The sequence below is a fragment of the Aphelocoma coerulescens genome, chromosome 17 (assembly GCF_041296385.1).
Source record: "Aphelocoma coerulescens isolate FSJ_1873_10779 chromosome 17, UR_Acoe_1.0, whole genome shotgun sequence".
NCBI classification, from domain to species: domain Eukaryota; kingdom Metazoa; phylum Chordata; class Aves; order Passeriformes; family Corvidae; genus Aphelocoma; species Aphelocoma coerulescens.
In genome coordinates, this window is record NC_091030.1 from 6474308 (window position 1) to 6496969 (window position 22662).

Below are 22662 nucleotides of genomic sequence, written 5' to 3' on the forward strand. Positions count from 1 at the left end.
TCCATCATCCTTAATGACAGACCAAATTAAAAGATATTTCTGGACTGAAGTCCTTCCAAGGGGCAGCTCCTCCAGGTTGCCTTTGAACCTGCTGCCCATGAAACCAGGGAGCCTTCAGTGGTGTTTTCTGGTCCCTCTCAGGCTGGACAGGAATCCTCGTGGGCCTGTCATCGCCCCATGTCCCTGTCATTGCCCCATGGCTCTGGGGTCATAAAAATGTGAGGGAAAAACTTCTGGTATCCCCTTGGAGGCATTGTCCCTGCCACAGGAGGTTTGAGCTGGGATGGTTATAGCAGGGATGACCCTTGCTTCATAAGAGAGATGCTCCAGTCACCCAATCCTCCTCAATGCCCTTCCCCTGGACCCACTCCAGAAACTCTGTGTCCCTCTGAGAGAAGCTCACAGAATCACAGATTAGTTGGGATTGGAAGGGACCTCTGGAGATCAAGGCAGGGTCAGCTGGAGCAGGTGACACAGGAATGTGCCCAGGTGGGCTTGGAATGTCTCCATGGAGGGAGACTCCATGCCCTCCCCGGGCACCTGTTCCAGAGCTCTGCCACCTTCAACCTAAAGAAGTTCTTCCTCATGTTGAGGGGAAACTTCTCGTGTTTTAGTTTATGGCCATTGCTCCTCATTGCACCGCTGAAGAGAGTCTGGCACCATCCTCGGACATGCCGTGGAGATACTTACGTGGATTGCTGAGATCCCCTCTCAGCCTCCTCTTCTCCAGACTAACCCGACCCAGCTCCCGCAGTGTCTCCTCATACGAGAGATGCTCCAGCCCCCAAATCGTCTCTGTGCCCTCCGCAGGACCCTCTCCAGCAGCTCCTTGTCCCCCTGAGGGAGCTCCCCCTCAGCGCCGCCCCCGCGGTGCCGGCGGGGCCCTGCAGGGGGCGCTGTGCGGCGGGGCCGGGCCGCCAGCGGGAGGAGGAGGAGGAGGCAGCGAGTGCCCGGATCGGCCGCAGCCGCCGCCGCCGCCGCCCCGCGCAATCCGCCGCCATCCGCCGCGCCCCGCGCCCGTAGCCCGTCCGCACCCGGCTCCGCAGGCACCCCCGGCTCCCCGCCACCACCACAGGTGGGTATCGGGGGCCGGCGGCGGCGGCGGCCGCGGATATTTGGGGCGGTGAGTGGGGCCCGGGGGGAGGAGGAAGGGGAGGGAGAGGGAAGGTGGGACGAGGCAGCGCTAAAATGGAGCCGGAGCCAGCGGCTGCGGCACCCCGCGGCCTCCCGGCTTGGGCGGGTCCCCCGGGCGGCTTAAGGGGAGACTCCCCCCCAATGTCGCGCTGCTGTAGCCGCCGGTGTTTATTGTGCGAACCGCCCCCCTTCTCCCTGCGGGGACGGGGCCGCCGCGGGGCCTGGCCGGGCCCATCCCCGGTGGGGCTGGTGGGGCCGCCCGGGCTCGGGGCTCCCTTGTCCGGGCTCCGGCCCCCGGGGCCGAGCCGCCCCCGCCCCGCTGCGCTCCCCGGTGGGTGCAGCCGGGGCGGGGGGCTCCCCGCCGCAAAGGCAGGTTGTTTTTCTTCGTCGTCTGGAGTGTGACACAAAGATATTTTTGTCGCGCCGTGTGTGTGTGTCTCAGCAAAACAAGGGGGGGGGTGGCATCCAGAAGGCTCGGCCGGTTTGTTATTGTGCGGGAGCTACAAAAGGGCCGCTGAGGCCGAAATGCGGCTGGGGCGGGGGAGCGAGGATGGAGTTTGTGCGCTGGGCGAGCTCGTTCGGTAGGTTTGGAAAGATGGTTTAGGGTTTGTTTTTTTTTTTTTTTTTTTTGTTCAAGAAGGAGTTTCTCATCTCGGTGTGGGAGCAGCTGTGCTGCAAGCTGGGGAAACCCTAATGTGGGTCCTGGGACACGTGCTGAGCATCTTCTCTGGGGGGTGGTTTTAGTCGTGTTGGTTGTGAGTTTGGAGGGTTTTTTCTTCAAAAAAAACCCTATGATCTCCAAAGTCAAAGCTGCCGTAAGGGGTTTGAATGAGCTGGGAATTGTGGGGTTTGTTAGGAAAGTTGTTTTGTTTGGTTTCTGTCTTCTGAGTGTGCAAAGGGTGAGATATACATTGAGTATCTACTCGTCAGATGCTTGTATATTGACGTTACTGGTGTTTGGGGTGAAAAGGTACAGTAAACATTAAACGTTTAGGAATTTAGTAGTTTCGTTTCTCTCTAGGAAGAGGTATAAAGTGTAAGCACCTTGCAGTGTCTACATGATCTGCAGGGGGGAAGGCATCCCACCCCTTCCAGCACTGAATGCAGGTTTATAATGGAAGTTTTACTTTTGTTAAGCCTTATCTTACAGATTCACTTGAGGCCTTCACTGGAATGGGCTCTTCCATGATGGATAAATAGCTGGTCCCTGTCCTGGAGAGTGCAAGTTTGGAGAATCAGCTCCTGATGAGTAGGTTTCTCAAATATAAACTGACCAGGACATTACTTTTATACCTGCCTTTTCCATGTTCAGTGGTCACTGGGGTACTGAAACCCCAGTGTTCCAAAGACTACTGCTCTGAGCCAGAGACTGGGGAGTAAAGTCACCTGGAAGAGGCAGGGAGGCTGAGGCCATATTCTGAAAGTGGAATTTAAAGAGAGGATGAAAAGTGATGTTTTCGGGCTGATTTCTGACTGAAAATATGAAACAATTATGTGCATTTTTCACTCCAAATGAAGTATGGTAAACGAGCCTAGGTTTTATCAGAGGCACATCTCTGGTCCATGAGATCTTCATGGGCTCATCATGGGTGATGCTGCTTCTTTTGGGTCTCTGGCTTAAGACATTCTTCCTAGTTAGCAGAGTATTTTGGGGTTACAATAAACAACACGTCTCCTGTAATGATTTTCTTGTTAAAATTTAAAAGTTCAGATTTAAAATCTTACTCAGAAAAATCGCAGATACTATTTGGAGTTGCTGCTTTGTTGTTTCCACAAGCCAGTGTGAGTACATCTGCTGTTAGCTGTATTTTGATTTTGTGCTTAATTTGCTAAGTGCCTTGAGTGTAAGTTGATTCCTTTTTTTTGTTCATTAGTCTGGTCTGCTTTTCTGCATGGGTATCACACATCTGAGGATGCTTTCTGCAGTCTTCACTGTTAAGAAAACAAATTTTTACTTGAATTTGACAGATACCTTTCTTAAAGAAAAGAAATTAAACCACGCATTTGATATGGATTTCGAAATTTGTCATTATAGACAAATTGGTGCCTTGTTTTTTCTGAATTGGGAAAATTTTTCTTTGGTCTTACAGTGCATTTTTTGGATGAACTCTTGAGCTTTTCTTTCTTTTTTCTATATGTGCATGAGAGCTTAAAAGGGCAGCTCAGCCAGCTGGCTGAAACTGGAAAAGTGAGTAAATAGTCCATAAAGATGCTGGAAGGGAAATGCAGGGTTTAAAAGTATTTTTGTTTCAGTAAGTGAGTAATATTCCTAAATATTTTTTATTAAAATTATTTCACTTTATAGTGACATCTTAATAAAGCCTTTTAATAAAGCTCTGTGTGTAAAGCCTGACTTCAAAGGCTGATTTATTTGAACAACCTCCTAAAGGTAGTGGTGGCATTAGAGTCTGTGTTTGTCTGGCGCAGCTCCCTGTGGTACCTGAGTGATGGTATAAGACAGACAACCCTCAGTGCCCGTGTGGCCTCCTCGTCCTGCTGGGGTCACACCTGAGGTGTGACTGGGGAAAACAAGGGCCCTGGTGCTGCTGGGCTTTACCAGAGCTGTGCAGTGCAGCCTGTGTGATGATCCAGTACAGAATTACCTGCCTATTCAAGAGTGCTGCTTGCTCAAGCCTTCATTGTGCTTACCTGAGTAATTGAGAGTATTTAAGGGCAAGCTGGGCTAGGTTTAAGTGCTGTTGACAATAATAGCAAACCTTTTGTATTATTATTTTTTTTTTTCTTTTATGATGGTAGTCTACAAAGAGATTTTGCTGTAGTGGCATTTCCACTTAAAACTGTATTTTCATGTTGAAGGAATAGAAGCAGTATGAGCAGGAGAAACTTAGTAATACAGGATAGTAACTTTAGGAGAGGGAAAGGGTTTATTCCAAGGGCTGCACCTCTCTGGTTCCCTGTTTCTTTTTACAGACATTCCTCATTTATTCTGCAACTTGGCACTGAGCCGTTGTCTCAGTATCAGACCTTGCTCTTCAGCTGATCCTGCCTTGTAAGTGGGTTTTGTTTTTCATGTGTCACTGACTCATTCTCCTAATAGGTCGATAAGTTCACAGCTCCTTATCACTAATTTCTCATTTGGAGCAGAAGAAATACAGCGGTGGTTCTGTCAGGTATCAGACAATGAGGTGAGAGCACAGAGAGCAGGTAAAGGCTGGGGAGCTGCAGCTCTCTCCATCACAGAACAGCCTTTTCTAAGTTCTGAAATTAAGTGACTTCCTCACCAAAGGGAAGCACCCTCTGAGGGTGGGTTTTGCACACATCTGGGTTGGTTGAAAAGTTTTTCCTTCCCCTACAAGGATAAAATGGGGCTAAAGCAGGACATTGCATTATATTCAGCCTCACTGAAACATAGCTTGAGCTCATGTTCTGTTAGTAACTTGTACTAGAATTCAGGATGTTCCCTGCATGCACATGTACTTCTTGTGCAAAACTAACAAAGCAACTGGAGCTTATGAGTTGTTTATTTCAGAGCAAAGCTGTTCAGATACATAGAACTGTTAAATCTTGATCTGGTTTTTTGTCTGGGAGCATTTGGACAGTAACTGAAGTGGACTGGAGGCCGCTTTAGTAGCCCAGTGTTGTTCTGTAATTCCCTGTGGCATTGGTTGGTTATGAAGCTGCTTGACCTGCCGTGCTGTGGGGTGTGTGGGGACAGAAGTTGTTAAAAGGTGTATATGCAGTTCTGCAGGGGGTTATTGAGCTTGCAGCCAAAATCCAGTGTCTGTGTTTTGATTCCAACACTTAGATTTTCAGGAAAGTGTTGGTAGGCTGGAAGGGGTGGAAAAGTAAGAAGGGGGTGGAAGGGGGGGATGTCAGCTCACTATTACCTCTTTAAGAGACTGCAGGTATTAGTTTGTGGGGAACTGAAGAAGAGTCATACCTTGGGTGAAAGGGAAGAGGTAATGACCAGGTTTGAAATGTGCAGCTGAGCCGGGCTTAAGTGTGAAGAAATACGGGAAAATAACCGGTAAGAAAGCGAGGACTTGCTAACAACCCTCTGGGATCTGGCCAAGAGCACCACTATGGTGGACCATAGTATTTCAGATGTCTGCCAGGCTTCAGTCAGCTGTTGGGAGCATCCTCAATAGCCTTTTAATTTCAGGTAGGTGGCACTTAAGAGGAGTGAACTACCTAGTATTTGCGCAGTTAGCACCCTTATGGAAGAGATTTGGTGGAGGAATCCTTCCCAGGTAGCCACTGAGACATTTAGATGGGAATTGTAGTGATGGTGCTCCAAGGAGTGAATAGAGACAGATTTGAAGAGCTTGCACTGGGACTTTGCCTCCCCCAGGCACTTATTGTGTGGGAATATAGTGATTTTTTTGGAAGAGTTCTGCTGCGGGGTGAGTTCTTCAGCTCTTCCTACCTGTATGTGGGCCGGGAGGCTGCATAAAAGCCTCAAGTGATCTTGTTCAGAGTTGGGAGTGGGCTGTGAAGCAGGCAGGGGAGTAGGGACATGTTCAAGAGGTGCTGCTTCTTTGGCTACAATAATAACTGTGGTTTTATCTTTTATTGAAATAACCAAGCTTCAAGAACCGTCATTCAGAAGCAGATTCATGAGATCTTGAGTGTTATTATGGTGTTAAGTGTTCTGCATCTGAGCTAAGTGTTGCCTCTAATGATGCCTGTGATCCTATTGCAGTGAAAGCCGTGTTTGGGGTGGTTCATTTAGGAGGTGTTTGCAGCATTCCCCATCCCAGCATGCAAGGACCTGCTCCTCCCAGAGCTCCTCTGGAGCAGGACTTCATGCTGCTGCTGGCCCCACTGCTTCAGGCAGGCAGTGTGATTCAGAGGGTGGTTTTGAGCCCCAGAAAGTGGGAGATGCAGGCTCTATTTCTTGCTCTGCCACTTAGCATAGCTGCAGAGTTCTGCGGTGTCATTTTCCTATCTGGAAAATAGAAGTGATGACGCTTACACACCTTGTCAGTTATGCATTGCAAATATCTGTGTAAATTAAAGCATCTGTGAAATGTTTTCACTTCCTGTCTGGCTTGGTGTAGTCCATATGTCCTGGGCATAGTCCGAGCTGCTTAGCTCTCCAGAAAAGCTGAAGCTTCCTAAAGAGTCTAAAGCCTCTTTCATCAGAATACTGACTCACAACGCATGTGAGATGCTTTCTTAACCACTTTGTACCTCTGTCCCTTTCCCATCACATTCCTGTTAACTCATGTCTAGTGCAAATGGCTCCCATGAATAGGCTTCCTGAGGGGAGAATTGCTGTGCAATGCTGCATTGCCCTAGTGCTGTTCAGATTGGGGAATCTGGAGGAAGACTTCCTTGGAAGCTTCAGCCTCTGCAGTGTTTATGAACTGCAGGCCTGTCTGGACTGCTTGTCATCTTATTAATGGCTTGAACCAGCTGCATCAGTCTTGATGGCTGTGGGAACTGGGAGAAGTGATAGAGAAAGAGGAGTTAAGCTCTTGCCAGGGCAGCTTTGTACCCTGCAGCGTGTACCTGCCAGGGGAGCTCCCAGCAGTGCCTTGGGGAGGAACAAGGCCAGAGGGATCTGCTCAGCAGGGGTGTAAAGGATCCTCTCCCTTGCTTGTGCAGTGAGGGACTGGCATTTGCTGCCTGCTGATCAGTAGCATTGGGCTTTATCTCTTCATAAAGAAAACCTTCTGTGCATAACCTGAGTGGGAACTGAGGCCCTGAAGTCAGCAGGCAACCTGGGAGAGTGGAGACGTGTTACCAAAGTCCAGATTTTGTTGTGAGGCTCATCAGGCACAAGGTAAACATCCACATCCCCATTCCAGTGTGATCCTTCCTGAGACTGCAGAGAAAACAGTGCAGCTTACTCAACAGCTGATGGCATTTATGTGGAAAGAGCTGTATCTGTTCCTGAAAAAAGGGCTGGTAACCCAAAGGACTGCCAGCTTTGCTCTGATTTCATCTCTTGGAGCTGTGACATCTTTGCTTTTCTCTCTGCTTGTTTGCTATAAAATTTATGTTCACTGCTGAGAGATGGAATAAATTGCTGAGCTTGGGACCTGGTGAAGGATTGTGAAATGTTAGATAGAGAAGCATTCTCCAGTGGCCAGTGGTGGCCTTGGATGGGTAGTGCTCTCTCCAAAATAAGCTACACGTAATGATTTGGAGCCTTATGCTTGGGTTCTGCTGCTGCCAGCACAGGTGTTTCACCTATGCTACTCTGGCTGTGTCTCACCTGGTTATATGGGTATCATGGCTCTGATGACTTTTAAAAGTCTGGGTAGGCAAAAGTATCAGGACTAAGGGACTTTCACAATCTTAACATGCAGTGGTGTTTATTATTAGTGATGGAAGAGTCTTTGCTTTCACCTGTCAGACCTAAGGTGTGGTGCAGTGACTGAGAACAGTTTGTGCTTGTGTGGGTTCATCCTGGCCTTGGCTCCTTGGGAGCAGTAGGCATGATTGGGTCCACTTTCTGTGCCAGTGGACAGTCTTTTCCACTGGAAGGGAGTGTTCTGGACATGGCAGGTGCTGCTGCAGCGCATTTCTTCCTTATTTGATTCTTCTTTGCAAATTGCTTCTTTGTGATGAAGAGCTGCATTTTCTCTGAGGGTCTCGGCATGCAGGTTTGGGTGGCTGAGTCAGGGACCTGAGCTCTGGGACTTCTTGTTCTCTACAGTCTTAGTTGAGCAAACTGTTCCTCTGCCTTGGACTGATAGTGCCAGCCCTGTTACCCATCAAGAGATCCCCACCAGCTACTCACAGTCTGTTATTGTTGCTCAGATGCCTAAATGCCCATTTACCTTACAGTTGCCAGGAGCTTTCTGAACAAGTTTTGCCAACAGAGCATTGTGCCAGGTATTTCTTTTGTATTTGGATTTAAATTGCTTGCTTATGATCAGCCTCCTTGTTTTGGTGTTGAGGGAATGGGATGTTGCATCTCTGTGTTCCCCCTGGACACTGAGATCTCAGAGGAGCCTGAGCAGGGCAGAGTGGAAGGCAGAATCATATTGGAGGCTGAGGGTTGTGTTTTTCAACTCTGACCCTTGGTTGTAGGGGAGCCAGAGTGAAAGTACAACTCGGAAGGGTAAGGATTTGCACTTGAATATGAGCCTTGTTGGCAGGCAGCTCATGGAGATCATGAGGTCACTTCCCTTTCCTCTTGTACCAGAGGGGTTGGAATCTGGATCTGTTGAGGCCACAGGTGATCCTTGCTGAACTGAGCGGCTTTGTCCTTCCTGGGTTTGGCCTCTGAAATGTGTAACAGCAGAGAAATAGACTCTTTTACTTCAATTTGTGCTGAGCCTTGTCTCCTTTAACATCCTCATGGCCTAGATGAGAGGGTAAGGAGTGTAATGTTGGTAGCTGGTGCCTCCAGGTTGTTCCACATGAGATAACCTTCCTGCTTCCCTGCAGGGTATGAAAGCCCTGCAGCACTTCCTCTTGGGTTGGAGGTAAGGTTATAACTTCCTGAGCGGCTGGCATCAGCGGATCAGTTCCTTCTCTACAGCATGATGGGGCAGATGGGTGAAACTGGCTGTTTCTCTGGTGGACTGTTGTAAACAGACACTCCTTTCAAGGAAAGAATTAACTGCACACCTTGGGTTTTCTGTTGCTTGAAGAAGAGGGGGAGTTTCATGAGCACAGGATCTCATAAGTACTTTCTGTGGGCTGTGGACCAGCCTTCTGACTGGGTTTTTTTTGCTGTGTGCCGTAGTCTTGCATACTCAGGATGAACTATTTCTTTGTCTGCATCCTCAATTACTGGAGGTCGGGGCTCCTTTCCAGGGTGTGGTATTGTCTGTCCAGCCCGCACAGAAAGGACCACTCGTTAATGTTTTTGTGTAAATACAATTGAGCTATTCTCTAGACTCCAGTCTGCTTTATCTGTTTTACAGTAAGTTACAATTCCAGCCTCTCTGGCTGCCTTTGCCTTGCTTGCCTTCCCAGCACTGGAAAAGTTGTTTAGCAGAGAGGTGAAGCTGCTTCTGTATTTTAAGGCCAAACCTGACACTGCGAAGACCTGGTTTCTCTGTAATGTGCAGTGATTCACTGAGAGTAGTTGTGATTCCCAACCTGTTGGTACATTTAGAAGAGGGGACAGCAGGTGAGCTTGGTGAAGGCAGAACTGAGGAAACGAGGTCACGTCATCTTACAGGACATGCCCTTTCTGTCCCCCCTCCCTGTCATCATGTTTTACCTCTGTCTATAGAAGTCCACAATGTGTAATTAATGATAAATCCACTGTCCAGAAGACTCCGCCTCTCCTCTTTATAGTCCTGCTCCATGTTTCAAATCCCAGGAGGCTTGACTTAGAGATCTGAGGATGGGACTGGGCTGCAGGCAAGTCCTCTGGCAGGCAACTTCCAACAGTATTGCTTGGCCAGCAGCATACTTCGGCAATAAATCATGGGAGATGTGATCCTCCCATTCCCTGAGCCAAGGTTCATGGGAGATGGTGAGAAACTGTAATTGTGCAGGATTAAAATAATTGGTACCACCAAATACGGCTCTTGAGCTAAGCAAGGAGGGTCCCTCTTGTGAATCAGGCGCTCGGCAATGGGGTGTCTTATCTCTTCTCTGCACTGCAGACTCCTGACTTGCTTTTCCCTGTCTGGCAGGATTCGGTGCCATTTTCTGGCGCTACATCCAGATCTTGGCAGGGCCTTTTTCAGGTGTACCAGCAAATCTTGGCATCTCCCTCTGGAAATAATGCAGTAGAATGACAACAAGAGGGTTTTTTGTGGCTTAAACTCTTGCTACAGCCTCTGCTTGCTGCACAGCTCTTCTGCATTGATCCCATTGACTTTGTACTTGGATGCTGATAATCTCCTGTTGCTCCCTGCCTTACTAAGCAATGTGTGCTGGGAACTGAGTGCTGATCTGGTCCCTTCCTTGCTAGGCTCATGATCGCTGCATGGCCCAAACAGGGCTTCTGCAGGATGTAAGGGCATCTGACAGCAAGTCTCTGGGCAGACAATACTAGTGTCTCACCAAAGCCCTTCCAAGGGCAGCCAGTGGTGTCTTTCATCGCTAAGGCAGGTGGTGAATGTTTCACAAATAGCTGGTTCTTGGTGGGACATGGTCCAGGAGAAGTAGTGGTATCTCTGTGTTGACAGATAAATGTTTAGCTGTGGAAGTACCAGTAAAATTGACCTGTGTGTGTGTTTAAAGAAGAGTGAACATCATTAATCTCCTGTAAAACTATGCTGTGTTTTTTAAAAGGTTTTGCATTGCTGGTGACATTAAGAACTGCAGTATATTTCAGTTTAACATGACTCCAGACACTTTTCTCTTCTGAAAGTACTGTTTAGCCTTTCCAGCCTGTGAGTTTCTGAACAATTTGCATAAAGTTACACATCAGAAATCTTTCTGCTTGTGGAGAAAACCCTTTTCACTGTTAATCTCCATCCTGTTGCTTTGTTTTGTGTTGGTGACTGCTGCTGTGAAGTGAGCAAGGAGTGAAGGTCTGCAGTAGTCAGGACTGTGCAAGGAGTGAAGGTCTGCAGTAGTCAGGACTGTGCTTGGTGTAGAGCTCAGTGGTGTGTGAGTAGCTGAAGTGATTCCTTCTAGTATGTGTGTTACCTTTCATAAATCTGTTTGCCCTGCTCAGTTAAGGCTGGCTGACTTCCAGGTACTCAAGCTCCATTGAAGTCTTGTGAATAAAACACCAGCAGCCCAGCCTCCTGCATACATAGATTTGCAAAGAGCTTTGCAGACAATCCTGTTTGTCAGGAGTTCCTCCATTTGGCTGTGTTTTCAGCTCAGGGGTTTCCAGTTGTTACCAGTGCCAGGAACTCAAGGTTTTCACATGGGCTTTTGCAGGACAGGCTCGGTAGATGCCTGCTGTAGCTCCAGGACTTGTATGCTTGTAAGGCTAATGTCTTTAAGACATTAAAATGTCACTGTTGCTCTCTGGATTAGAATTTACCCTTCTAAAAGGCAGTTAGACAGGGTCAATACCTAAAAATCGGATGCAGGGCAGTACAGTGTGGACATGAGGATGCCTGGGCAGTGGAGCTCTCTGCCCAAGTGCTTTTGGTGCAGTTATTTGCATCCTAGGATCTCTAATGGAACTGGTCATACTGCAGTATTTTGTGATTGCTCAGACACTCAGTGTTTTGCTGTCTGGTGCTGTCCCTGGATATAGTAGGAGATGCTGCAAGTCCTGAAAATGGGAAGAGCTACACTCCATGCTGAAACTGATAGCAAACCTTCCCCCACAGACCTCTATAAACACAGAGAGAAATCTTGCAGAAATGCTGGTGATTGATTTTTTTATGATTTCTCTGTAACAGGGGATATTGCTTTCTTCAGGGTCAGCTGTCGGGCATAGAAACCCTGAGCACAGGTCAGAGGCTCTGCCGAGGCTGTCGGTTTTCACTTGTCAGCATCAGCATGTGCCTTCTGGTTCCAGCTCTGCTAATAATGAGCACACAGACTGGCAGTTCAGTTCTAAATAAATCACGATTTTTATCAGAAATGGCTCTGCTCTTCAAAGCTAGAAGGCCTTTATGATCCCTGCCTGGATTCCCTGCTTAACTGTGTGATGGGAAGATAGTCCAGTGTTGTGCCAGTCTTGGGAGGCTCTGTGGCTTCTTTGAAGTGCTGTGGGTGAGCTGGGTGATCTCCCTGGCTGATACACCCTTGGAGTAGCTGGGATCTGCAGCTGGCAGGAGGGACAGGCAGCAAGGTCCTGCCCGCCCCACAGCTCTGACCCAGCTCAGTTCTGCTGCAGCCTCTTTGCACAGTGACTATGGAAATTGCTCCACCTCTCCATGGTCTTGTTTTCCCCTTTGGAGCACACACATAACACATAAACAAAGATGTGTTTCATGTCTTGTTGAAGGAGTTGAAAATAAATTTAATTTATCCAGAGAGCAGTTTTGTCTGTCCCAGAAAGTTTGACAAGGGCTTTATCCCGACATGTCCCCAGCTCCTCCGCTGTGAAGTGGTTGTTTATTCTTCCCGCATCCTTTTAATGATATAAGATGTAATCAAGAGGCAGCTGAGACCCAATTACGTAACTGTTGTCAGGGTTTCTCTTTGGCAGCATTGCCCTGTGTGTTGTTTGCACATTGACTTTCAGGAACTCAGGGGTTTTCTGTTAACCAGATAACTCCTGAACCTGATCTGCTAGGTGGTTTGTTATTGTTGGGTTATTTTTAAACACCTTCTAATTTTGTCTGTTTTGAGCTTTCTAAACTTCAAAGTGGATTTTACTGCTTTTATTGTGAGGTTGGTGCAGGGTTGCCATGGTGTGGATAGGCCCTGAGCCAGGCACCCTCTGCAAGGCGCAGTATACCTGTACAAGTAGGTGGCTGTGCTCTTGCCAGCACAGCACCCTCTGCTCTTTGTTCTGCTCTGGGGCTCCCCACAACTCTGCCCCTTCAAAAAGCTCATTGTTCTCAGTCCAACTTGTGCTTTCCTGCCAAGTTTGTGCTAATCAGTGTGTTTTCTCCCTCTCTCTTTTATGTCTGTCCTACTAATAAAATACAGTGCAAATGGGTAAGTGAGGGAGGAGCTGTTGTTTTCTTTGGCACATAGTGGCCATCCGAGCAAAGATGAACCAGACTGGAGCCAAAGATCTGTTTGCTACTTGCAGGAAAAGGTGCCCTGTTGCCTCCACAAAGCCTTCATGCTGCATCCCCATGTGGTGGTCCAGCAGAAATGCTGTGAGGGGCTTCTTGGGGAGCCTGGTGTTTTTCCTGAGCATCCCGTGGATGGTGTTGTTGAGTGACAGAAAATACTCTTCTGTCTCTCTCCCTGGCTACCTAGCACAGAGTCCATGGCTTCTTGCACCTGACAGACCTGATTTAAATCCTGCAGTGCAAGAACAAATGCTGTGTCGTGCCAGGCTTATTGGTCAGACATCTGCCTCCGGCATCAGCCTTTAGATGGGCTTTACTTGACCGGTTGCACTTGGCACTGCGTTCCAAGCCTGGCTCTATCCAGCATGTTCTCAGTCTGTGCTTTAATTTGTACATAATGTGTGATGGACTAATCCTCTTACCTGCAAATTGTGTTTGATAAGGCATTGCTGATGGGAGTTGTAGCCTTTGGTCAGATAGTTTCTTTCAGAAAGTGATTGCTCTCTCTGTTGGAAAAAGGCTTTCAGCTGGGTGAGTTTCAGAAAGTGTGAGGTGTGGGAAGATCCGAGGGGGGCGTGTGTGTGTATATATATATATATATATATATATATATATATACACGCACACATGTATATAGTGTTTTGTTACTCCCAACACAGAGTTGAAACCCTAGGATGGGACCTAGCAGATGGTAAAATGAAACTGCCAGCAGTTTTAGGCTCAAAGTAGAGGCTTTACAACAAGAAATCTGGAAGTCTAAATTATGTGCAAAAAGGTTAGATGAAGCTGCTAGATTTGAGAAAATTTAGAACAGAATGATGCTTTAAAAAACCAAAAGATAGGTCCATTGAAAGTAAGCAAAGTGTCTTTTCTGACATAAAAGTTGATGTTATAGTGTGTGCATTGCCCATGTTTCAGCTTTGTCCCAGGCTCCAGGAGCCAAAAAGTCAATGTAAGGAGACTGGCTCCATGATGGGTGTTACTCATAGCATGTTGTGCCAGCAAAGATCAGATTGAAAAATAACAAACCGCATCTGCTGTGAAAAGTATATTTCAAGCTAAAAATTATGTTCAAGGTGCCAGCAACAGAGGAATGTAATTTTTTGGTAATGTGTTCGGAGAATTCATAGTAGAACAGCTGAACTCACAGGCTCAAGAATCTGAATCTGGTATGGCTGAGCAGTTTTTTTTTTTTTGACTCCTTAATTCTCTTTCATGGCCAGCCAATGGGAAAAGGAAATTTGGAGAAATAGTTCTGTTGCCTTCCAGTGATGCTGTCAAAGCATTAATTGCTGGTATAACTGGCCAGTGTGGAACCATAATCTAAACATTACAAACCTAGCTGCCAGTGTTTGAGGGGAAATGCAATGATAAATTGCAGTGTGGTATAAGATACAAAGATACAGCGCTTTTCTGGCTTTTATGTTTAGGAATCCCTGTGTTTAGCTGCTTATTGTCAGACTTACCCTTCTAAAGCAAGGACTTGTTGACCCCCCCTCTCGTGTTCTCATACTTAGAGCACCTCACTTCTTTCAGCACTGGAGTGGCAGGAAAAAAGATGCCGTGAGAAGTGTGTTCCTGCAGTTCTTTTCATTCAGTTTGTGAATCTTAAATCCCAAAAGCTTCTTGTGGCTAAAGAGGAGGGAGTTAAAACCTTGTAACTTGATGCGTGTGCTCACTGAGTATGTTCAGTTCTTGCTGTTGTGCGTGTGCTGTGTTTTGCTTGTCTGTGGCTGAACAATCCGTTTGATGGGGGTTTCCTGGTTCTCTTCCGTTAAAAGGCAGATCGGGAGCGGCGCAGAGAAATTTCCTTACTAGATGACATTTCATCGCAATGTCCGATCGTTTGGGGCAAATAACCAAGGGAAAGGATGGGAAAAGCAAGTACTCGACTCTCAGCCTGTTTGATAAGTATAAAGGAAAGTCAATAGAAGCTATCAGAACTACAGGTAAGAAACACCTCCAGAAAGCTTTTGATGTCTTCTAAGAGTATTGTTGCAGAACTCATTCAGGTTGTTGATCCTGTGGGACACCACTGGTTTGCAGTGTCTGTGCAGGTGTCAAAGCCTGTGTTTCATTAAGACATAAAGGAAAATGTCCACGACTCTTTGTGCTGCTGTTGCTGTGGAGACAGAGGAATTACCCAGGACAGCTGGGGGCTCTTGGCCCTTTCGTTTTGCCTGTGTCCTTGCTGCAGAGTGGACAGGTAGCAGGCTTAAATGGAAGCCTTACCAGGGCCTTAAGCTGTGCCAGGGCAGGGCACCTGAGCTGACTGAAGTGCCTTAAGCTCGTCAGATATTGTGTGAGGTGAGAGTCATGGACTGAAGGCCACTGGGAAAGAACTGAGTTGGTTTTGCAGTGGAAATATGACCAAAATTAGATAGTGGGTTCAAAAAATTACCTTGCCTGGACTGGTGCTGGATTTGGTGTGACAATAGAAAACAAAAAATAAAATACTTTCTTAATAAATGTGGTCTGGTGGATAGAGCTGGAAAATGGAGACCTCAGGATTCCCGGGTTAGGTCACCTGTTTGTCTGCTGAGAGGTGGACTTGCGTGGCCATTTCGCCAAGCTGTAAAAAGGGGATGCTGCTGCTCTTTGGTGAAATGGAAGAGCTACCTGTGCAATCCTCCAAAAAGACACTGTGAGCACTTTGTTAGGGAGAAGGATTTTTCTCCTTCCCGCTGTAGGAGCTGTTTGCCAGCTGCTACAACAGACGGCTGCATCTGTGGTCCTGTGGGAAGCAACCTGTGTGTTGACATAGCAGCAGCACTTCTGTTGGGGCTGCACCCAGCCACAGGCTTCCTAATTAAGGTTAGTTATCTAGCAGGATACAGCCCTCTGACCTGCTGCTGTTCCTTTCTCACCAGTTATTCCTAGACATGGCTTACAGAGTCTTGGGAAAGTTGCTGCTGCCCGGCGCATGCCACCTCCTGCAAATTTGCCTAGCTTGAAGTCTGAGAACAAAGGAAACGACCCCAACATCATTATAGTACCCAAGGACGGTACAGGATGGGCAAACAAGCAGGATCAGCCAGACCAAAAGAGGTGGGTAGAGTGAATCTTCGATAAGTTTTGTCAGGCAGGCAGCAGTGGTTGTGCCCTACTGTGCTTGGTGTCAGATGTTACAGGGATCAGTTCTGTTGTCCAGGCCCCTGTAGAGCCAGTGTTTTAGCTTGATCTTTTAGCAACTGCCAAATTGCCCAGAGTTGTTTTCCTGCCTTCCTTCCCCTTTGGTCTCACCTCTTCTGTCTCTGCTCAGTTCCAGTGCGACGGCTGCACAGCTGCAGGAGTCGCTGCCGCAGCAGGGTTTGCAGAAATCTGTCTCCAATTTACAGAAGCCGACACAGTCAATCAGTCAGGAGGTAGGTGCCAGCAGTCTCTGACTGCCACCCTGCTTCCCCTGTCCCCAGGCAGCTTGAAGGCTTTAATTGCCTGTGTTGCCTTGCACTTAAGAAAAAGCTCCTGTATAATCGGTTCTCGTGGAAGTGACTCTCTTGAGTCCCAGCTGCTGTGCACCAGGAGTGTTGTGCTGCAGGTTACAAAAGTAACATACACAGAACTATATTTCTCAAACGTGTGCAGAAAGTCTAGTTGCAGTCTAGAAAAAAAATGGCTGGAATGTGGGATGGCTGGTTAGCACTTCTAAACTATTCTACTTCAGTTGTAATTCAAACGTCACGTGGTGACAACAGATCCAGCTCTTGCTCCCAGCCTGATGAGACTTGATGGGAAGAGATCTGGTTATGTGGGAGAAGTAGCCAGTGTTAGGACCTGAAAAAGCTACTGGCAAGCAAGAAGGTGTCTCAGAGAGTGCAAGGACCTGGCCCCATGTGTTGCGGATCTCACACTTCCTGGCTTAAAAAAAATTCCCAACCCTTGAGGTTCAGGGAAATCAGGACAGGAGTTATGTTTTGAAGAGGAGAAGAGTAGTTAGTGCATGAGAAAGTAGGGTAGCCTTCAAGCTGAGGTGTAGCATGGAACAAATCTGGAAGATTAAGGAGACCATTTGGAAAAATGCAGCAGAACAAAGGGAAAGCTTGATGAGAGTTCAAGTTGGGGAAACAGTGAAGATGGGCAGAGGAGACATTAGGGCAGAGCAGAGAAGAGGATTTTTGCTGTAGTAGTAGTACTACTTTGTAGTACACTAGAGTGGGGGACAGCTCACTGTAGCCCCAGCTTGAAGCTGTGGAGACCTGTGGTATCTGGGTGATCTTGAGGCCTGAACCATAGCAGGTGCCAGTCAGGAAATGAGAAACAGTCATGAATCTTAACTGATCTGTGTTGGGGTTTCTTTTTTTGCTTTTGTTTTCAGAGTACAAATTCAGTGCCAGGTGGACCAAAGTCATGGGCACAGCTGAATGGAAAGCCAGCAGGACAAGAAGGTGGTGAGTATGATAAAGGGGAATGGTGTGTGCCTGCTTTTCCCAAAGAGGCATGAGATGGGGTGGTGGGCTCCATTTCTTCCGGCCCTCCCTGTCAGCCTGGTGCAGAATGGGAGTGAGGCCTTCTGAGTCCTGTTTTCAGTCTGTGTGGTGTGTCGGCTGGAATGATGCAGCTGAATCACTTCAGGGCTGCCAGTGCAAGACATTGCTTGAACAGAATGTGTCTCATGGCTGCATTGAACCAGAGCAAATCATGCTCTTGGGATGCAGCAGGGAGTTCTGGGAGGGGAAGGTTCTGAAGGAGAAGGGAAATGTTTGCCCCGGCATGAGAATCTTCAGTCAGCCCAGAGCAGTGTGTAATAAAGGTGCAGTAAGCAGAGTGAAATTCGGAGGGGGGGGGGGGATTGGTTTAGAAGAGAAGAAGAAAGGAGAAGGGACATTAGAGAGGGGAAATGTAGGCATCTCCATGGGTAGTAGCAAGGGCATCTTCACCTAACTGGGTAGTCAGAAGTGAGGCTGGAATGTTCTTGTACAGAACTCCTTGGATCCATGATCCAAGGGAGTTGCAGTGGCAGTGGAGCTGCTGCAGGGTCCACCTGTCTGCACATTGGCTGAGGCCTTGCTGTTAAGTCTCCCTCAGTAACTGTGCTGCTAATGGCTTCTGCTTGACTGAGAATCCTGAAGCAGTGTTAACATGAATTGGGAGTTTAGTTGTCTTCAGATGCATCCATTTCCACACAGGAGGTGGTTTCCAGCTGCACTGAGTAGTGCCATTAAAACCATAGTGAGAATAACGGCTCAGTTCCACTTTTAATGTGAACAGACCTGGAACCATTCACTTGTCAAGTGAAATTGCAGAGAGATTTGAAAGAACTGCTGAAGAGACAGCTGCTGATTGCAGAAACAAGGGGGGACAAGTTTACCTTAAATTAAATGAGGCCCTTAATGAGAGGGTGTTTCTTGAAGGCTAAATGTTAAAGCAGAAACTTGTACTTGCCTGAGGTTGGTGGCCAGTGCAAAGACTGTCTTGTTTGGTTAATTGGTACTTTCTTGAGTCTTGCTGTGTAGACCTCCTGTACAGTCATTTTGAAATCTGATCATCTAACGATGTTCTTAAAAGATTTTTTGAAAACTCATTCTAGGTCACACTTAACAATGTAGAGTTCTCAATCCAAGAAAACAGTTGCCTATGTGGCTGAGGGCAGCTTAATTAGAAGATAATTGAATCACAGAAGCAGCAGAAATCTGTCTGAAAGGATTTCTTAGGCCATCCCATGCTTGCACCTCTTCTCTAGTGGCACTGAACAATTGCTTTTCCTTCTAAGCTAATTCAGGTTTTACAGACAAAGAGGAGAGTCTCTTGCTTTTTGTTCTTTTTATGTCTTAGAAGAGGGCTGCACCCTCTTTTGGAGGGTGTATCCTGAAGAAATGGGGTCTAATAAATTAATTATGGACTTCTCCATGCCTGTGTTTTCTGTATAAGGGACATTTGGAGGGAAAAAAAAAAAGAGGCACCAGACTTTTTTCAGTGTGATGCTGCTCAGGGTTAGAGTACAAGTTGTTAATGTTTGCACCTAAATAGTTCTTACATGGTGCAGCCTTACCTGGGGGTGGATGTCTCCCCTGAAAGACACTTACCTGTGCCATTCTAGTTCAGTAAAAATCAGAACTCTTCAGGAAGTCTTAGCTACGTTGTGATGTATTTAGGCAATGTCCTTCTCAAGTAATTTCATCTGTCTAAAACTGAGGGTGTTTCGGGCAGCTGTTGCAGAGTCTTCCCTGGAAATTTCACATGGGAGGTCTTGTGCAGTGTGCAAGTTCCAGAAAATAAAAATGACTTAAGCCAGTCTGTCTTGACTCTTCAGGGCAAGGAAGGAGAAGGATGAGACTCTTGCAAGTCTTCAGTACTCATTGCTGATGGTTCTAATATAATTCTGAAATGCCTTTTTTAGAGAGCATTAGCCAAGTAACACTGAGAAACAGTTCTCAAAAAAAGCAATTCTTTTAATGTCTAATAGTACAGTAATGCTAGCAATTTCCTTTTTTTCAGTGTTATCTTGCCAACAGATTTAGGAGAATTGCTGTGTTTTGTGTTCCAGGCACTGGCAGGTCTTTAGAATTGACAGAGAACTGTTGTTCTGGGGTGACTGATGACTCAGCAAGACAATTTCCAGTGACTAGAAATGAACCTGGCCTGATCTGGCCAGTGATCTGCATCTTGAAAATGCTGCAGCAGGGAGGAGAGCGTAGCACATCTGTCCTTACCTGTGATCTTTCACTGATACATCGACAGAAATTTTAACAATTTGCTTCCCTGGCAGAGTGAGGTGTGAGCAGAAAGAGTCTTAATAGAAATGTCAAATACTTGATAGCAGGGTATCATTTATGGGTGATCTTGCAGAATTTATATCTCTGCCTCTGTCTAAATTCTGTACTTCACAAAAATATTTGGAAGCTGAGAAAGTTCACTGACTTCATTGAATGTGAGAATAAATAAAGATCCTGAGTGTAGGAGTGCTGGGTGAGGACATGTGTTGTTGTGTTGGTGACAGTGTCTGAGAGTGTTGGGGATGTGAAGTGAGGTGCTGGTACGATAGTAATTTGGGTTTAAATATGCCAGAGGCCCAGATTCCCAGGAGACACATTTCCAGGCTGATCTCATAAGGGAGTTGAAACAGTGGAAGGATCTTCTCTGAGTCCAACACTTATTTGTCTGACAGGTTCAAGGGCCTCAAGCCGACTGTTATCCTTCTCTCCCGAGGAATTTCCGACGCTGAAAGCAGCTGGCGAGCAGGACAAGGTTGGCAAAGAAAAGGGCGCCTTAGATCCGTCGTATGGGCCAGGACCAAGCCTCCGCCCCCAAAGTGAGTGAAGGATTGTGTCTTTCTGCCTTATTCCAGCACATAACCCACTGAGTCTGTTTTGGGCAGGGGGTGCCAGTTCACAGTAGTACCAAGTACTCCATCCTTATATTTCCTTTTGTCTTTCTGTCAGGCCTGCTTAGCAGATGATCACGTGGTGCTGATGTTCTGTGGTCCAGACAGCCAAGTATGGACTGTCATCTACTACACTGTTTAGTAAAAATTGCTGTGTGATGTTGCAAAGCAGGCCCCTTCCTGGGTGAGGGGAGCCACAATGAAATTAGTGTGTGGTGTAATGTGGCTTCTCTTTGAGTGTTTTTGCATCTAATTGGCCTTAATTCTGCAGGGTAAGGACTGTGGAGATGGGGAACAGAGTTGGTAGGAGTTCAGGTTTATTGGCAAATAAGGATACCACTGATGCAGCAATTACTTAGTAACAGCTGATGCTGCTCCTCTCTTAAGAAAATAAACACAGTTGGAGATTTTTATTGGTCCTTGATATTTTTCTACAACCTTAGTGTAATTAGGGCTTGACCAGAGCACTTGAGATTTTGAGACTTTCTGGTAGAGTGGCTGCCTGCATTTACAAATATTAACATAGTTATTACCTCCCTTCCAGATGTCACCAGTTGGAGGGAGGGCGGTGGGAGGAACATCACCTCTGCCACATCTCTGACCGCCTCCCCTGCTGAGCTGGGCAGCAAAACCTCCAGCACTGGAGACGGGGCCCCCTCCTCAGCGAGCGCCAGCGATCCCAAGGAGCCGTCTCTCCGCCCAGCTCAGCCTGTCCGCAAAGGGGCTTCGCAGTTCATGGGAAACGTCTACCAGCCACCCACATACCATGACATGCTACCTGCTTTTGTAAGTGACCCTTTTTCCACAAGGGTGTCCTTGATTCTTGGAATGTGTGTGTGGGTTTGAAATCAGCTGAGATGTATTTTTTGGGCTCTTGGTTTTCGGAGCTTGCTCAGGGATCCTTCTCTTGACATGTTTTTAGTTTGTGTAGCACAGCCTTGCTCTACCCAAAGAGAAGTTGCCCCTTTGCCTCTGGAGCTGGGGAGGGAACCATTAGCATGTGGCCTGTTGGGCAGACAGATATGAAATGTTCATTTCCCCTTTGTGCGGGTGCCACTACTGTGCACATGTTGTAACCTCATCTGGGTAAACCTTCCTGTGGCAAGGAGAAAAACCAGGCTGTTCTGCTTTGCCTCATTCCAGATGTGTCCACAACAGCCATCCGAGACCCCTGCATCGCTGGACCGAGGGTCTTTCCCCGTTCCTCAGCTTCGGCTTGAGCCCCGGGTACCTTTCAGACAATTCCAAATGAATGACCAGGATGGGTAAGGCTGCCATCACTTTCCCACTTGAGAGGCAGGTTCAGGATGTGGCATGAACCTTAAACTAGGCGAGAGTTTGGGCCAAGGATGCAGTTGCATGTGTGAAGCTGTAGGCACCAAAGGGGAAACCCTGTTTTTTGCCCAAAGGAGGAGTGCTTTGCTCCAGCTATACAGCAGCTGAAATGTTGCAAGGCTGTAGGCATTGTGTGTCTGAAGAGCGGGGGACATGGGAATTGGTGTGTGATCCTGGACTGGAGGGGTTGCAGCTCTGATCTGTAAGTTCTAGGAAGTGTGTACCAGGTAGACAGGGGGAAGAAACTGCTGGACAGGGAGAGAAACTCGGATGCATTGTTCATAAGTGCACAGTAGAAAAGGACTGATTTGGTGTTACAAATTTGGCTTTGCATTCTTTAATTTTCTGTTTGCTGTTTCTGACCAAGTCTGTGTTTTCCTGCAGAAAAGAGAACAGGCTCAGCCTGTCTCGCCCAACACGCCCAGTTCGGCAGCAGATGGAGCGAGTGCCTCGTCCCACCATCATCAACGCAGAGAACCTGAAGGGGCTGGATGAGCTGGACAATGATGCAGATGATGGATGGGCAGGTAAAGTACCTTCATGCTCTAGCTTTGTGTAGTTGTGAAATTGCTGTTGGTGTAAATGATGACACAATGGATCCTTCTGATCCTTCCATCACACTGTGCTCAAGGAACCGGATCTGAAGACTCCTAAAATCTGAAAACACCAAGCGCAGCAGGAGGAATAGCACTGTTGGTGCGGGGAAGGAGATTTAGTCCTGCCTTCTCAGTCATGGCATTCAGTATCCAATTGCACACAGCCTGTCTTGGTGACTGTCTCCTCATTTGCAGCCCCCATTTCCAGGCTGTTTGTGCTCCTCCTCTGGGACCAGCCCAGCTGTTCAGCAGTGTGTGTCCACACTGCTCACATAATTTCTTGCTTGATGTAGTTGAAGTTGTCCCTGCTTATTGAGGAGAGGGCTTGGTAGATGACATTAAAGGTCCCTTCCAACCCAAGCTATTCTGTGATTTCTAGGACCAGTGCTGGACATTTGGCTTTGCAAGTAGTTCATGCCAAGTGTGTGTGTCCTCTAATTCAGTGCCAAAGTGGGGCATAAGCTTTATCAGGACAAGAGACCTGTTTCTTTCCTCTCATAAATCCATTCTCCCTTGCTGCCTTCATAGGCATTCATGATGAAGTGGATTACTCTGAGAAACTAAAGTTTAGTGAAGATGAAGAAGAGGAAGAAACTCTTAAAGATGGACGACAGAAGTGGTAAGAAGTTGCTCTATTTGCACCTACAGTTGTTTCAGTAAAAGTGAACAATACCAGGGTCTTTAAAAACTTGTCCTAAATGTGAAGTCTTGATCTCTCGGGTTTGTTGCTGTGACT

The 22662-nt window shown here is 47.2% G+C and overlaps 1 protein-coding gene across 7 annotated transcripts in view; it reads left to right on the plus strand.

Annotated features, from left to right (window-relative positions):
• Positions 1 to 945: 945 nt before the first annotated feature.
• The window catches only part of PRRC2B (proline rich coiled-coil 2B), a 43079-nt gene continuing 21362 nt past the window's right edge, over positions 946 to 22662 (plus strand). For 4 of the 7 annotated variants that reach the window (XM_069031929.1, XM_069031927.1, XM_069031930.1 and 1 more), the window contains exons 1-9: positions 14456 to 14623; positions 15545 to 15722; positions 15937 to 16039; positions 16990 to 17062; positions 19780 to 19923; positions 20540 to 20781; positions 21139 to 21260; positions 21715 to 21857; positions 22455 to 22545. In XM_069031929.1, coding sequence (XP_068888030.1) covers positions 14509 to 14623; positions 15545 to 15722; positions 15937 to 16039; positions 16990 to 17062; positions 19780 to 19923; positions 20540 to 20781; positions 21139 to 21260; positions 21715 to 21857; positions 22455 to 22545 — 1211 coding nt within the window. In that variant the 5' untranslated portion in view covers positions 14456 to 14508. Of the gene's footprint in view, positions 1124 to 14455; positions 14624 to 15544; positions 15723 to 15936; positions 16040 to 16989; positions 17063 to 19779; positions 19924 to 20539; positions 20782 to 21138; positions 21261 to 21714; positions 21858 to 22454; positions 22546 to 22662 lie in introns of those variants that run through there. The other 3 variants (XM_069031924.1, XM_069031926.1, XM_069031925.1) reach the window with 3 other exon arrangements.